This window comes from Scophthalmus maximus, chromosome 5 (assembly GCF_022379125.1).
Source record: "Scophthalmus maximus strain ysfricsl-2021 chromosome 5, ASM2237912v1, whole genome shotgun sequence".
NCBI lineage: Eukaryota > Metazoa > Chordata > Actinopteri > Pleuronectiformes > Scophthalmidae > Scophthalmus > Scophthalmus maximus.
In genome coordinates, this window is record NC_061519.1 from 15,105,639 (window position 1) to 15,121,083 (window position 15,445).

At 43.2% G+C, this 15,445-nt stretch overlaps 1 protein-coding gene across 2 annotated transcripts in view; it reads right to left on the reverse strand.

Annotated features, from left to right (window-relative positions):
• Positions 1–1,021: 1,021 nt before the first annotated feature.
• The window catches only part of LOC118310609 (leucine-rich repeat and immunoglobulin-like domain-containing nogo receptor-interacting protein 3), a 30,835-nt gene continuing 16,411 nt past the window's right edge, over positions 1,022–15,445 (reverse strand). The window contains exons 2-5 of one of the 2 annotated variants that reach the window (XM_035633694.2): positions 9,646–10,255; positions 8,394–9,137; positions 7,998–8,208; positions 1,022–7,857 (exon numbers count right to left, since the gene is read on the reverse strand). In XM_035633694.2, the coding sequence (XP_035489587.1) occupies positions 7,697–7,857; positions 7,998–8,208; positions 8,394–9,137; positions 9,646–10,200 (1,671 nt within the window). In that variant the 5' untranslated portion in view covers positions 10,201–10,255 and the 3' untranslated portion in view covers positions 1,022–7,696. Of the gene's footprint in view, positions 8,209–8,393; positions 9,138–9,645; positions 10,256–15,445 lie in introns of both variants that reach the window. The other variant, XM_035633693.2, reaches the window with a different exon arrangement.

A 15,445-nucleotide genomic window follows, 5' to 3' on the forward strand; every position in this document is an offset into this window, starting at 1 on the left:
TATTGAAATGCTCAGTAAAGCCTTATTTACAATGCTGGGAAATAATTGCAGAAGCTTTTATTTATGTATTTTTTACATATGTGATTTAACATTCTGATTCTACAAAGCGTGTCCGTTAAATGGACATTTAACAACTGTGAACACAACAATGAACTAGAAGGCTGGTAGTATGAAAAACTTGTTAGCAAAGAGTTGCTTATTTACAGGTCCAGTACTTACAGAACAACAAAAACATACATTTGGCATCATATTTCTGTCCACCAATCATCTTTTATCTATGTTTTGGTCTACAATAACTTTTATATTCTGCAGGATGTTCACCAGCTAGTGGTTAATTGTTTTGTTGTTGTTGTTGTTGACAACAGCCGACTGCTACAGCAAAAATGGTGTATTGAAAGCTGAAACTAAATAATAATGTTGTGTGCTAATTCATTTAATTTTTTTTTATAGATATTAAAAAGCTGTGCCAAGAGCTGAGGACAGTTCATCGCGGGTTAGTCAAAACGAGCAACCCCTTTCACACACAGGTAGTTCTATTGTTAATCACAAATATTGATTATTGCAGCTTTGAATGTTGTTTGTATTTATTAAGATAATTATTTATATCACATCATCCTATTACCTCTACCTAGTCTATTTGTTTGATTGTAAGCAGGATTATATTAAAAACTACTGCATGGATTTTCATGAAACTTGGTGGACGGATGGGACATGTGGCAAGGAAGAAAATATTACATTTCGGCGTCAATCCGGACAAATGGGCGATTCCAGGAATCTTTTTCTCCAACATTGTGAGTTAGGGTGTCTTTTACATTTTCACAAGGAAATATTGCATGGATCTTTATATAAATCTCTCACTATATATGGGATGTTGGTCCTTGGGAGAGGTATGTGCTCTAGTGTTATTCTAGTTTTATCTTGAACTCTTTCAGTTCTATATATTGTGCTCAAACTTGGTTTTTGAATGACATGTTTTCATTCCATCAGGTGAAACAAGCCGACAACAAAGAGAGACACAGGCTGACAGAGTCACATCATGCTTTTATGACGAAAAAGGAGTTCATTTACAAGACAGACAGTATATAAAACATACATTGAAATAAAAAAAAGGACTTGTGTTTTTTATGGACAAGTACATTATTGTCTTATCCTTCCCTTTGAGACCAAGCAGCCATGGGACTGAGCAAGACCCGGGTGATCCATGGAGAAAAGAAGCAGAAGTTAAATCCTATATTTCTATACCTACATTATTTACAGTTCAACAGTCATTTTCCTCTGTCAGACATGGCAAGGAGGTCTACAGATTGGATGACGTGATATGGCTAATATACCTAATATGTACAGTTTCTGTTCTTCAGGTCCAAGGATTCACAAATCCAAAATAGAGATGTGACAAATGAGATGCAGTCAGATGTTTGTGAAGCCAGAGAAGAAGAGAGTCCAAATTTGGTACTTCCTTACACAGTCATATGCTTCAACCATTCTTTGAATCATTTGTCACCATCCAATTTAAAAAGGCTGAACAACTTTTCTGTATGTTAGCTCTGCATTTCATTGGAGCGCTAAGCACCCATTCCTAGGTTTCAGAAGTCAGTAACAACAGTGTAAAAGAGGAACAAATATGCTTTAGTGCAAAAACTAAGTGTGAACAATGAAAAATCTTGTAAAATGTATAACGAGGTCGGTGCCAGGTTGCTAGAGAGAGAGAGAGAGAGAGAGAGAGAGAACAATAGAGAGAGAGACAGAAAGAGAGGAGACGATACACTAAACCCCAGCCAAATTTAAGAGATATACTCCAGTATTTTCCATTAGGAGGGCTCCAAGAAATACAGAGCTATACCGATGACAGCTTCCAAGGAGAGGGGAAAGCGAGAGAGCATTACATCGACTCAGACCTGGAGAACAAAGTCGAAATTTGGCACCATCTCGTTCTTAAAGGAGGAAAATTGTCTTAAAAGGATATTGTGGAAACCTAGGAATGAGTGCCAACCAGGTCTGCGGGAGCTCTCTACACCTCCTCCTACTCCAGATGGATTCTCGGATAGTGACAAGGTTCAAGCTAGATCAATAAGTAAGTATGCCATTAATAATCCTAGCCCCATACAGCATTGATCAGTCCCACCATCCTGCTTGGAATATCAATCGCTTTATCTACAGTTAACACATCTGAACAGATCCTCTGTGTGCAGATTGATGTACAAGTTCAATCATCCCAAGTAAAATAAAAAATAAAAATAGTCTCTCTGGTAAGACAAACACTTTAAATTTTTACTTAATGTAGGTGCAGGTAATTATTCCCCCCACTGGCTTTGATTTGAATCAGATTCAAAACATTTGAATGGTCTCACATGCTCTTTTTCTTTCTCCGTACCAGTGTAGGTAAGAGTTTGGCAAGACCAATCACTTTTTACAAAAGGCATGCATAGATTAAACCTGCTAAGACCACAAGAAATACAGTTTTTTTTTTTAGATTCTCTCTAGAGAGGGACCGTTTGCGAATCCGCTCTCCGTAATGTACAGAGAAAGAACGATGCTGTGATATTCATCATATTTCCGTGGTGAGACTGGTAAAGGGGAATCAGAGAGCATTTGTCTAACACCAGGCCAGAACTGATGCTTTTGATCAGATGGAGGCCTGTCCCGATAAAACACCTCTTCTCACACCGGGGCCTCAGAGCGAAACGTTGTCCCGGACAACCCAGAATGGAGAGGAGATCCCGCTATGGCTATAAGAAAAATCAGTGAAGCACTGACTTATGAGACTAACAGTCACTTTGCTCACTTCAGTGGCTCACTGTGTGAGACCCAGAGCAGTTGGTTTATTTTTTCTATCACATAAAGTACTCAGCACATCAGTGGCAACAGCATGGTCCCATTTTTTCCCCGGTTACTGCCGTTGACCACTGGGGGTCACTATTGCCACGTAGAAAGGGGGAGCGGTTGCTCTTCGGTCAAGGTTAAGATGGAGCAGTTGTGTGTCCAAGGTGCTTTAAACAATCCTTCAGCAATGCTCGGCTGCATGTCAGATTATACATGAATGTGTCTTTGTCCACTTACAGGAACCTGCCTTAAGTAATATTTCTATTTAGCAGATGTAAAAAAGCTTAAAGAACTGCATTAATTCAGCCACTAGTATTCATATGGCACAATGTTCTAAGAGGTATGTTATGGAAATGAGCCTAAATAGCCAAGTAATCACCCAGTCAGACGAGCTCACTTCTCCGTCATCCCATTAATGCTCCTCTCAGCTCGGATAATTCATCTCGAGTCTATTCCAATCAAAACAGCAGCTGGAGGATCCGGAGTGAGAGATGGATTAATTTAGGACTAATATGGAGTCAGAAATGACAGAAGACCACGGCTGCAGGGATGCAGTCTTAAAGGTGATACTAACATCTTTACTGTCAAAGAAATATATTACGATTGAAGCCCGTTAATTTAGCGAAAGCAATATTACAAACCAAAAAAAATTAAACTTTCAAGCTTGGCTGGTTCTGATGCCATGATTATCTGTATCTGTGTGTTCGTCTTATTTTGGTCTGCGTCTTTGAAGCGCTCCCCAGTGGAAGGTATCCCTAATCGTGCTGCCGCTGCTGCTTCTGTAAATGGGGCGTCTAGACTAAGGTACACCAACCGGAGGCAAGGGCGAACAGCAGGAGGGAGCGGGGGATTGCTCAGCCTACTTTCTCAAGAATCATGGCAGATGAGATGAATCAGGCTCAGCTCCACGGAATATCTACAAACACCGGGAGTCCTGCTTTTATTGTGAAACTGAGCGTACTGGCACCTTTTTCTTTGAGGAAGACTGCTGAAGGATTGTCCTTGTTATATCAATTAAATGTTTAACATAATCCCCAAACTTTTTTTTTTTTACTAATGCACATGTGGGAGGACATTTGAGTTGGAGGGGAGCATTCAGTAAGAAGCAAAACAAGTCCCTCTGACTTTCAAGGACTTGCGAAGCTTCGAAAAGATTAAAGTGCTTATTTTCAACCTTGACCAAATTTTCAATGAATGGACTGCTCTCTTGTCAAAAACGACTGCAGAAAGTTATTCTAGTCTTAAAATTCTACAACAACCCCAGACCCCCTTTCTACATTTGACATTTTGTGTGACAAGATATCAGCAGAGAAAATACATACATTACAGTCCATGGGTTCTCACATCCAGAGAAAGGTCCCAGAGTGGCACTGTGCAGAGCAGGAAAGTTCTAGAAATGTTTTTTAAGGAATGGGTAGGGCGTGAAATGGGAATCAATGTTCATTCTTTTTTTCTCTCTTTTTTTTCATTTGTTTTTAGGAACCTGGGTCCCCCCCTTTCATCTTTTGTCTCCACTGTTTCAATCGCTGCTCCATGCTCGATGGCACCACGAGGAGCAACACATCACGACAACACCGACTCACCGACCACACAGAACACGTGTCTACTACCACACAACCATATTCCAGCCTAATACTGTGAACAGGGACAACATGGGTCGGAGATGTTAAGAAGACAGGGAACAGGGAGAGGGGAGGAGGACGGTAAAGAGGAGGAGGAGAAGAAGATGAAGATATTAAAATGAAACACACCTTCACACTTCTATGCGTGCATTTGTGATTGATGCTTACACAATACCACCATCAACAATCACTACAGACATTCTCACTGTCTTCTAAACCTACTTTCCACAGAGAAATATCAGGGAATGGAAACACAAAGGGGTTGGCTCAGGGAGACGAAATGTCCATGAAGGCAACGTCCTGTTCTCAACACCGAGCGAGCCAAAAATGGCCGCCCACACTGTTCAAGGCAGCGTTAAAAAAAAAAAAACAGGCCAATTTATTCATCTATTCTCATTTGGCCTCATGAATCTTTAACAACTGTTCAGTTATTCACCCTGGGTTTCATCATTTTTCACAGGGGACAAAAATGGAGATTACAGGATTTATTTTGCAAAAGTTTTGAGAGTTGGGGCTCTCTCTCATAGGAGGGGCAAATCATTTCCAAACCATGTAAACCGTGTCGTGGGTGATCTTTGGATCAACGGTTCCCAACGTTTTAAAAGAATGTCCATGTAAAATTAAACAAATCTACAAGAAACCCCATGAACATGCTAACATCCATTTACAAGTGTCAATTGGCTTTTGGCCATCAAGTTGACTGACAGCTCGACCACTGCGCGTCCAACTACACCTGTAACCCTGCACCATTTGGACGGTACCAGCTGTCCATCATTGTATCCAAGCTCCAATGTGTTGTCTATTTTACACTATACTGTAATGAAGAAGACTTGGAACTAGAGATTGAGACCATAAACTCTTGAGGAAAATGTTTACCGACGTTATAAATCAAGTGATAAGTAATTTTCTCATAGACTACTGAGTAGCGGATTCATTGAAACAGATTGCACCGTTACACGTCGGACATGAGCTATTTTATATCTGGGGAATATCTGTCAGTTGTTTCTTGAACAAGATATTGCTCTGCCTGATTTTAGTTGATTAAAAAGTAAATGAACTTGAATTATTAGGTCTTGAGAACAGAAGCGTCCCACACGGAGGACAAGGAGCCAAAAGGTCACGGCGAACAACAACTTAGGAAAATAAAATGGAGGACAAACAGGAGGCTAAAGAACACTTCAAAGACATGTTTTTGTTTTTAAAACCACAGTACTACTCTCCACTATACGGTGCACATGGCGTGGGTAGGGTTAACACGACTTCATTTACATTTAAATCCTCGGTCTCCAGCCAGGGACCCCTCCCAAAGGAGGACCCAGTGGGGGCGTATGGGGGTGTGGGGGTTAGGAGGGGGGAATGAACTGGGCTAGGGGGGCAGAGACATTCGCACACTGGCCACCTCAGAGACAGATAGAGATCAGTCAGCGTCACACTTTGCGATGGCTGTGTGTGCACTGTCAATTTGCATGTTCATTCATGCGCGACTGTGAGTGTTGTTCCTTCCCATTCAGATCACCTTGATGTTGGTTTTGTGTGTGTGCGTGTGATATGAGGTGAAACTGCAACGCAAGCCCAGTGACAGCACATGGTCTTTTGATCTTCACGACAGCTTGTACGATGGCTGTAGCAATAATCATTATTATGTAACTAGATAAATCATACACACCCGACTGTATGAAGAAAACAGCATAGAGATTCTATGGCTTTGTTTCTTCACTCACAAATTTACATCTGTTCTCTCTTGGAGAATGACTTTCGGTATCTACATATGCAGTATTGCTGGAATGTGATATATGTTACTACACCCACTCTGTTCGCCAGTCATTTCACTTTTCCTGAGAAAAGGTCTTACACATGTGTTGCTCTGTGCGGTGAGTGTGCAGATGTTTATGTGAACACCTCCATAGTGTTACTGCGTGTCCTCTGTCTGCCTCTGAGTTTGACCCTACTCTCCAGGCTGTTCCCCCCTGGCAGCACTGGGAAGGTCAGTTGCCCACCAACACAGCAGAGGGCATGAACAGGGAGGCGGCGGCCGGTGGGTCGTCCCGCTCCTGTTGATGAAAGAGCATGAACGGGGCTTGTGATCTGAGGGAGAGGAAGAAGAGGCAACACCGACTTCTTTCTTCCCTCCCCCTTCGACCGAGCGACCCTCCTATGGCCACCAGGCCCGCCCCCCTTGCTCTCCATTGTATTGGTTGCTATGGTTACTGTAGCAGCCCGTGTACCTGGGGCTTGACTTCCTAACCAAACCCTCCGGGCCACGGGCAGCCACAGCAGCTCAGGGCCAGTGTGCTCGTCCCAAACTCACACAGCGAATGTTGTTGCAAAATCTCGCAAAGAAAAGGCCAAATTATGTTTTCGTTTGATTAGTTGTCAATTATTTGAGTGATCCAAACCGATACCTTCTTACCAGGTATTATAGTCAGATCATATTCTACAGTAACTAAGCTTTTGTTCATTATAACAGATGACGTGACAATTATAATGAAGTGTTTGACCCAATTAAATCCTTGTCACTGCTCAATTGTGGTCAGAATAGATAAAGTTGCCTGTTATTCTGAATCGTCTATAGAAAACATATTCAAAATTTTACTTCAAAAACATAATTTATTTAGCTGTATAAATTTACAACTTAACTCTTAACTGCAACTCTACATGCAAGAGCATAGTTACAAATTCTACAAGTGGATGGTAGCCATAGGTCTCCTTGCATTACAAATCTCTTAAAATCTGACCCCACAGAAACTTTGATGCAAATTAATCATTTTCATTTTTTAATATGGCCGAAAGACAGGACTACCAGTATTCCACACCTAAGCAATCAATTCACAACTTATCTCCTATAATTGTTAATGTTATTATTAGCAGGCATTGACAACAAGCAGCTCTTTCAATTCTATCAATACTCTAGTTCCTTACAGTATCAATTAAACATGTTTTTCACCACATGCTGAATAAAACCACTGAGAGACAGCGAGATCAGGATCACTTTGTTTTCATTCACAAATCAAACCAAATCACGTCATGGCTCCAGGTTTTTATGTGGGCACTCAATTTTGAACGGAGCCATAGACAGGAACTTTATATTGTGCTTTCACACTTCTTTGCGAGTCAGTGGCTGTGTGCGTTTGCGTGTTTCAAACACGTTTTTGGAACGTGCTCATGCCTCCCCCGAGTGACCCCTGGCTGCGTTGTTTCATATCATCTTCATGTTGAACTTCCTTGTCCCTCCTGAAGAGCTTCCAGTGACGGGTTCAGATTTCCGGAAAGAGTACTCCACTGTGAAGTTGTTCTTGCGTTGGCCGCGTCCCCGGCTCCACACGAACAACAGCAGGAAACAGAAGAGGACCACTCCCAGAAAGGTGATGCAACCCATTGCCGTGGAGACCAAGATGGTGGTCAGGTCCAAGGTGAACTTGAGGAATACACGTGTGCTGTTCAGATTTGTGTCGTTCAAGAACTCACCGCTGTAAAGCGAGCGGTTGAGAAAGAAGGCGGAGGCAGCGTCTAGCGGCTGGCCACGCACTGTGAGTGTGGCGAAGTAGGTGTCATTACCTCCGGCATTACTGGCAATGCAGATGTAGGTTCCGCTGTCGGTGAGCTGGGCGTAGCGGATCTCCAGGGTGCCACTAGGGAGAACGATAATACGCCCTGAATTCTTTGCTGTGATCCGTCTGCGCTGTGGGGAAATCCAGACAATAGCAGGTGCAGGTTCTCCTTCAGCTCGACACAGAAAACTCACTGGCTGGCCTTCACGAGCAACCACCTGCCGGAGGTGGAGAAAAAGTGCATGGACGAATAAATATATGAGGATCAGAAAACGGCAGAATATATACACAGCAAAATCTGGAAGTGTTACAGAAAACTGTTTGTGGTTGTAGAAGCTTAACTGCAGTTATCAAACCCTTAACATTAACAAGTATTAAACCTAAATGTAATCATCTTCATTACCTGCTGCATCTTACGGTTGCGTATCTTAGGTTTCTGGCATGTAAAGTGATCGAAGAGTGCAGAATCGGTGAAGGTGCTGAGGCTGACTCCTTGCACCTCCACCGGCCCCGCACACACCGGCACTCTGCCGTCAAAGTTGAGGGTCTTGCGTCTTTGCAGGATCCACAACAGACGGCAGTCACACATCAGGGGGTTCCCATCCACTCTGAGGGTCTCCAGACTGTTGACAGAGTGGAAGGAGCCCTCTTCCAGAGTCTGCAGGTCGTTGGTAGAGAAGTTGAGGACCCGGATCTGTCGGAGGCCTCCAAGGGCATGTGGCTCCACTGTCATCAACCCTGTGCTTACCATGATGAGCTCTTTCAACCTCAGCAGGTCCTTGAAGGCCCAGGGCTCTAGTGTGGTGATGGGATTGTAGGACAGGTTGAGGTGGGTGAGGTGGACCATGTTCTTGAAGGAGGCGGAGGGGACAGAGGTGATGTTGGTGTTGGTGATGGAGAGCCGGTGGAGGTCCAAACCCTGGAAACTAAGGGGGGAGATGTACTCGAGGTACGGCCAATGATCGATGTCCAGACCACGTAGGTTGGAGAGCTTGCGGAAGTTCTGCTCCTCCAGGGCACTGATGCTGAGGTGATGGAGGCGCAGAGTGACCAGGCTGCGGAGATAGGACAGTGTCTGGCCCGAGATGGATGTCAGGTTGCAGCGCTCTATTGTGAGATCCTCCAGCCCCAGCAGCCCCGAGAATGCCTGGAAAACAGAGGGGGCAGTGGAGTTTTATGTGAATAAATGGCGACATAAACTAAACTTCCATTACCAAGATATAAGCAAGTACATGTCTTGAATAATACCCATTTTTAAATTCTAGGAGTTTGTGGAGCCATGAGTCCTGTGAGAAACTCAAAATCCACAGTCTTGTTTTTCACTGATATACTGTACTTGTGTGTTAATTGATAAAAATTACAGTTTTGTTTTCCTTTTTCATGATAAACAAATAATATTAGGAAGCATTCAATATAAGAATACGACTTGAAGACACAAGCAATAATATTTCTCAGCAAAACCATACATTGCTACAGACACTACAGTTGCCTGGCATTGCTGTCAATTTAAATAAGATAGAATATTCTCTATTATAAGTATATAAGTCTGATCCTCCGAGATCCAAGGAGAATTTTCATTTTTAAATAAATCAAATGTTCTTCCATTCCACTTTTACATTTGTGGTCACGTACTGAAATGATGCCGGAGAGCTTACCTTGTGGGATATGTAAACCAGGTCATTGTCTCCCACCTCCAAATGTTTCAGACTCCTCAGATCCTGGAAGGTGTAGTCCAACAAAATCACCATCTTGTTCTCGCTCAGGTCCAGACTGGTCAGATTGCCCAGCTTGGCGAAGGAGCCAATGGGCACCAGCTTCAGCTGGTTTCCCCTTAACTTCAGCACTTTAAGACTCTGGAGGGAGGCAAAGGCATTGGGCTCTAAAGTGGCAATGAGGTTCTCACTGAGGTCCACCTCCTCCAGCCGTGGGTACGGTGCCAGGTCACCCGCCTGTACCCAGCGGAGCCGGTTCTTGCTGAGGTCCAGGAGCTGTGTCTCAGTGGGAATGCCCTCTGGGATGTTGGTGAGCCGCCGCCGCTGACACGACACCGACCTCAGCTGAGCCGAACACTCGCACCGTGGTGGACAGGCCTGGCTACTTCCTGGCAGCAACAAGTTTATCATGGCAACCAGAGAAGCAGCCAGGACCCATCGCCACACCCTCTGCCATGGCACTAAGGCACGCCCACCAAGGCCAGGTGAGCCAATCATAGCCCTGGTCCTCTGACTCCTCGCCTGTGGCAGGCAGGGTCAGTTCACCATACACCTGCAGAGAAGAGAGAAATAGAAATAGAGAAGTGTAAGTAATGACATGAAGAGGATGTGAAAAAAAAAGATGATGCCTATAATCCATCATCTCCCAGGCTCATGAAAGTTACATCTACATGGCTTTAAATTATCTATGCATCCTGCAGTTTAAGTAATATTGTGCTGAAAGCTGTGGAGATTTGAGACATATCAAGACACGACATTAAAAAATACTACTGACGAGACCCCATTACAGGAACACTGATCCATTTAAGATTTTTAAGATAATTTCTTATTCATCTATGGTTTCAATTGGAGAACTGGGACACTGGGAACTTTTTGCCTCGGCTGGGTTCATGCATGTTGCATCTCCTCTGCTCTCTGCTTGCAGCACCAAGACCGTCTGCTCCATTTTGACAAACACAATGAATTTATTATCACCATGCATAAACACAGATTGAGCTCCTTGGCAGTTATTATTGTGCCTTGAATCTGCACATGCTGTGCCTGTGAAATGAGAGGAGAAATAGGTGTTTGAATCATTCTGTCCTTGAGTCATATAATAGGTTTGATCAGGTATGATGTTGAAGTGTGTATGTGTAGGACTTGGCATTTTGCTGGGCATGAATTAAAAAATCGTTTTAGTCCTTTTCACAAGAAGATGAGATGAATCACTCAAGCTTTAACATTCCTTCAGGCAACCTGTCATTTCTCCCACACGCTGTTTTCAACTCAGAGGCGGTGAAAGAGCACATGGCATCAGATCTGGATCACAAATCATTGTCCACTCAGTTAGCAGGGATGGGCAGCAATACTTAAGATACTCAGGTCTAGGTTTCAGACACAAACTGCTTACAGAACGGTTAAAAACTCTTCGCTATTTGCTTGGATGTTTGTTTTTGGACATAAGAGAGAATATATCATCTTCACCAGGGAGGATCGTATTAAAATGCTCTCTGATGCAGGCAGTGGAAGGAGGAAGAGCCTATTAATAATATATGGGTTGGTTTGTGCTAAATGGGCAGTGTTCAGAAGGCGAGTCACACAGTTAAAAAAGCCAAAAGTCGCAAGCTTCTTCTTATTGCTGTTGGCTTTGCCTCAATTATCTTCGTCTCTTGAACGCCTAATCATATCTGACTGATTCAATGCTTTGGCATCAGTAGGATCAAATGGGATGAAATGGGATTAAAGCTAAATTTAAATGACGGCAGACGTACATTCTTTGCAAACATGCACAACGCCTCCTATTTCACACATGAAACTGCGGCAAAATCCCCAGAGATTGTGTCTCATTTGCTGAGCCTCAGGGTGGATAAGTCCCACGGTTTTCGACAGGCCTAGAAAACACTCTGTTTACAGAGCTTGTATCCGAAGGATCTGGTTGAAATCTGGCATGATTTTCCTTTTCGCTCGGGGACAAGACGCCGGCACAGAGAGGCTGCTGTGCAGACTGCTGCACAAACTGACCCATTTCTCAGCAACAACTCCGCCTCGCACTGTCAACCAGCAACAACTCACCATGACCACAACAAAAGAGCAGCAAACCTCGGCATCTCTGTGGAACAAAGCCCACAACCCCTTATGATGATAACCTTACTTTGAAATTTTAGTTTTTCATTGACTCATCTCCAACTGTCAGATAAGATCATCTTCCCGTCAAACATTTCTGCCTTCAGTACTTTGGTTTGTTACCCAACATTTCAAAAACTAATGATGTCCCTACCCATCTCAGCTGTGGTTTGTGTTTGTTGCCAATTTGTAAATCTTAGTGTGCAAAGATGATAAAATTTGTTATTAACGATGTAACTGATGAAAATCCACACGTTAGCGTTATCATTGCAAGCATGTTGGCATGCTGATGTTGGCATCTAGCTACAGGACTGTGAGGCTAAACACTCTGAGCTCTGCTGAGTGTATAGTCTCTATGTGTGCGTGTCAGTGCACATCTGCCCAGCAGTGTGATGGATGCAATCTGTCTACACAGCCCCCTGAGAGTCGTCCTATGGGTCAGTGGCAGAGTCGCAGCATTTATCAGTGAGCTGACATCGTGGAGGCAGACAAGGTCCACACTGCTTGACTCAAGGACAGGCGGGGATCCTTAAAACACACGCACGCACACACTTCATCAAACACAGACCCAGAGGAATCTGTGCAACCTGCAGCAAGCAGGGAAATAAACATAGACCTTTATTCTCACTCCCATGCCAAATACAGAGGATTGTTGTTTTCTTCTGTTGATGCAGCAGGTGGTTTTATCAGCAGCTTCTCTGGCTCTGACTGCTTCACAATAAGGCAAGTCTTACAGCATGTTCTCACACCCGGACAGCCAACACTCATACAATCACAGTAGGAGTCCCAAAATACACACACATCAGGCCATAAGATAAAAATAACTCAGTTTTAGACAGATGACCCAATGAACAGATGTTGGGGGAACAACATACTTGCCCAATTACACATACAGTACATCACCGCAACACTGAGGACCACGGCCAGATGTTTGAAACACAGTTGTCTCACCTGATTTACAGTCAGATTAGTCTGATTAAACACTCTCTAATTAACTGTTGCAGAAATATAAGGCTGTGGACAGTGTCTCGTTTGTATTTGTATGTTTGTGAGGCAGTGTGTCTGGTTGTAAATAGGTCATCCATGCTGACTGGTAGCCTTCATAAGTCTTTATATCTGGCCAGCAGAGCGTGGATCTCCTCAAAAGCTGCACGCGCACACGCATACAGACACACACACACACACACACACACACACACACACACACACACACACACACACACACACACACACACACAGCGATGTAGGAGCAGTGAGCAGGTTATTAGATACTTTTTTTTTTACTTTAACAAACAAACTGCAGAGCAAATTTGACATTTTTACTTCCAGAGGAAAGCCAACAATTTGTACTTTCCATTACTAAGTGGATATTAGTCCAGTAATAAATCCGTGTGTAGTCATCCAGTGCAAGTGAGGAATACAACTTAGAAGCTTCTCGGTACAGCTGCACAGGAGAAGGGAGGAGAAGAAATCTACAGATTTATGATTTCATTGAAGTCTGAAATGCTCAGCTCGGACGTATTAATCTACAATGAGCTAGCAATTCATCCCTGTCAACATAAATTATTTTGCACGTCTGAAAAGTCAAACCAAGTATTTTGTGTACACATGTAATATAAGTTTGACTCTCGATAAGAAGTCATAATTCCTGCATTGTAAAATAAAAAATACCCCAAAAACAAGAAGAGAAAAAAAAACAATGCCGAGGACTCTTGAGCTCATAGACGAGCTTCTTGGTTTCACCTTGAGCTAATTAGACAACAAGTCAGCCTTCAAAACTTAAATAACTTCACTTTTCACGGTTACAGTTTATTCCAGCTGTATCTGTAATCATTTCTGCCTATTGTTTAGCTGTCCAGTTTTCAGCACTACAGCAATTTTCAGCAAAAAACTGCTCATCACCCAAACGCAGCCATAAAGGTGACTGTAGACTGTGAACTTAATGGAGCATTTAGCAGCTAAAGAGACAGATATACTCCCCAGGAGTTGGTAAAGATCAAGACATCAGGTGGCCAAAGATGAGCGATGATGTTGCTTTGTTTTTGAGCTGAGGACTCATGCGGTCTCCTACTGTACCGTTTCCCCTCTAACAGGGTGATCCCCAAAATACTTCACAGCTCTCTGCGATGTCTGCGAGCTGATGTATGTCTGCCTCTCTTCAATAAAGTGCAGCAAAGTGAGGATCCACTGCTACTGAGAGCTTAGTCGGTAAAAAGCGGAAGAAGCTGAGGAAGCCACAGTCTAGCCTGAGTTCTCTACCTGCATTTATGTCCTTCAAACAATGTATACCGTGAATGAAGAACAATGCCTGACAGCAACAGAGGAGCAACAGTGCAATAAACACAGGCTGAAACAAGCTAAGATAACAGTAAAGCCCACAACAAATAACAACTCTAACCCTAACCCTAAATTTAACTTAACCCTTGACCCAAAAATCTGCTGTTTCCCAACACAGGCAGGACACTACTGCTTTTGTACCCAATTGGATAATCTCCCCAATTAACTGGTATTTAGTCTGGATTTTCCCCCCAAAGGCACACGCACACACACACACGCGCGCACACACACACGCGCGCACACGCACGCACACGCACGCACACACACACACACACAGTATAATGGCCCTGAATTCAGGAGCTGTCTTGGTCGGTGTGTGGGCACGTAGAGAAAGTCAGGTGGATTAGAAGTGAGATGAGCCAAAAAGGTCATCAGTGTGTGCGCGCGTGTGTGTGTGTGCATGTCATGTTTCAACCAACAATGAGACCTCAGTGAGAGGCATCGGGCTCACGGGGTGTCTGACCGGCAAATCCAGTGACACTGAGAGCTTTAGTCTGTAACAGTGTCTCTCTGTGCAGCAGAAGTTTATCAAAGTAATAAGTCACAAGCAACCAATCCATAAAACATACTGGCAATTGATCTCTTGAATATTTAATAAGCCGTATACAGATTATTTGTACTGCTCTACACTCGTTACAAAGGAGGTCTCGCCCGTTCATCTGTTAGGCTCATGTTCAGACCTGGGTTTGCTCTGAGTACGTCTGTTCACACGTGGCATTACAATGTGTCTCCACATCCATCTCTTGTGACCACTGACCATTACAGACGTGTCTTATGTCACTAGCTAGATTGATAGATAGATAGATAGATAGATAGATAGATAGATAGATAGATAGTGCTTCCTCTTAGGTTTTCTTTTTTATGCACAAAATAAAAAGCACGTACGAACATGGAGACAGAAACACACTTCAAGATTTACTGCAGCACAGTATCTCCAACCTTCAGGGAATTCAAAAAACTATCTCAACTTGAATATTAACAATAATAAAGTAGCACCCTGCAGGGGCAGCATATCTGGAGGGGTCAAGCAGTATTGACTTTAGTGGTGGGTGTTTACGAACACAGTCCAATTCACACTGTGGCATACACAGACATAGAGGGATGGAAACCACTGTTTCACTCCACTGTATATTTATCAAATATTTAAAAAAAAATGTTACAGCAAAAAAAATATATACCATATTGTGGTACATGGAAAACACCAATGCTGTCGATACTTATGTCTCATAGAGAACGAGAATTCTCAAGAAGAGAGAAACTACCTGAATTACGAGATGCAGGTGTTCGCCTGCTGCAAGTGTCT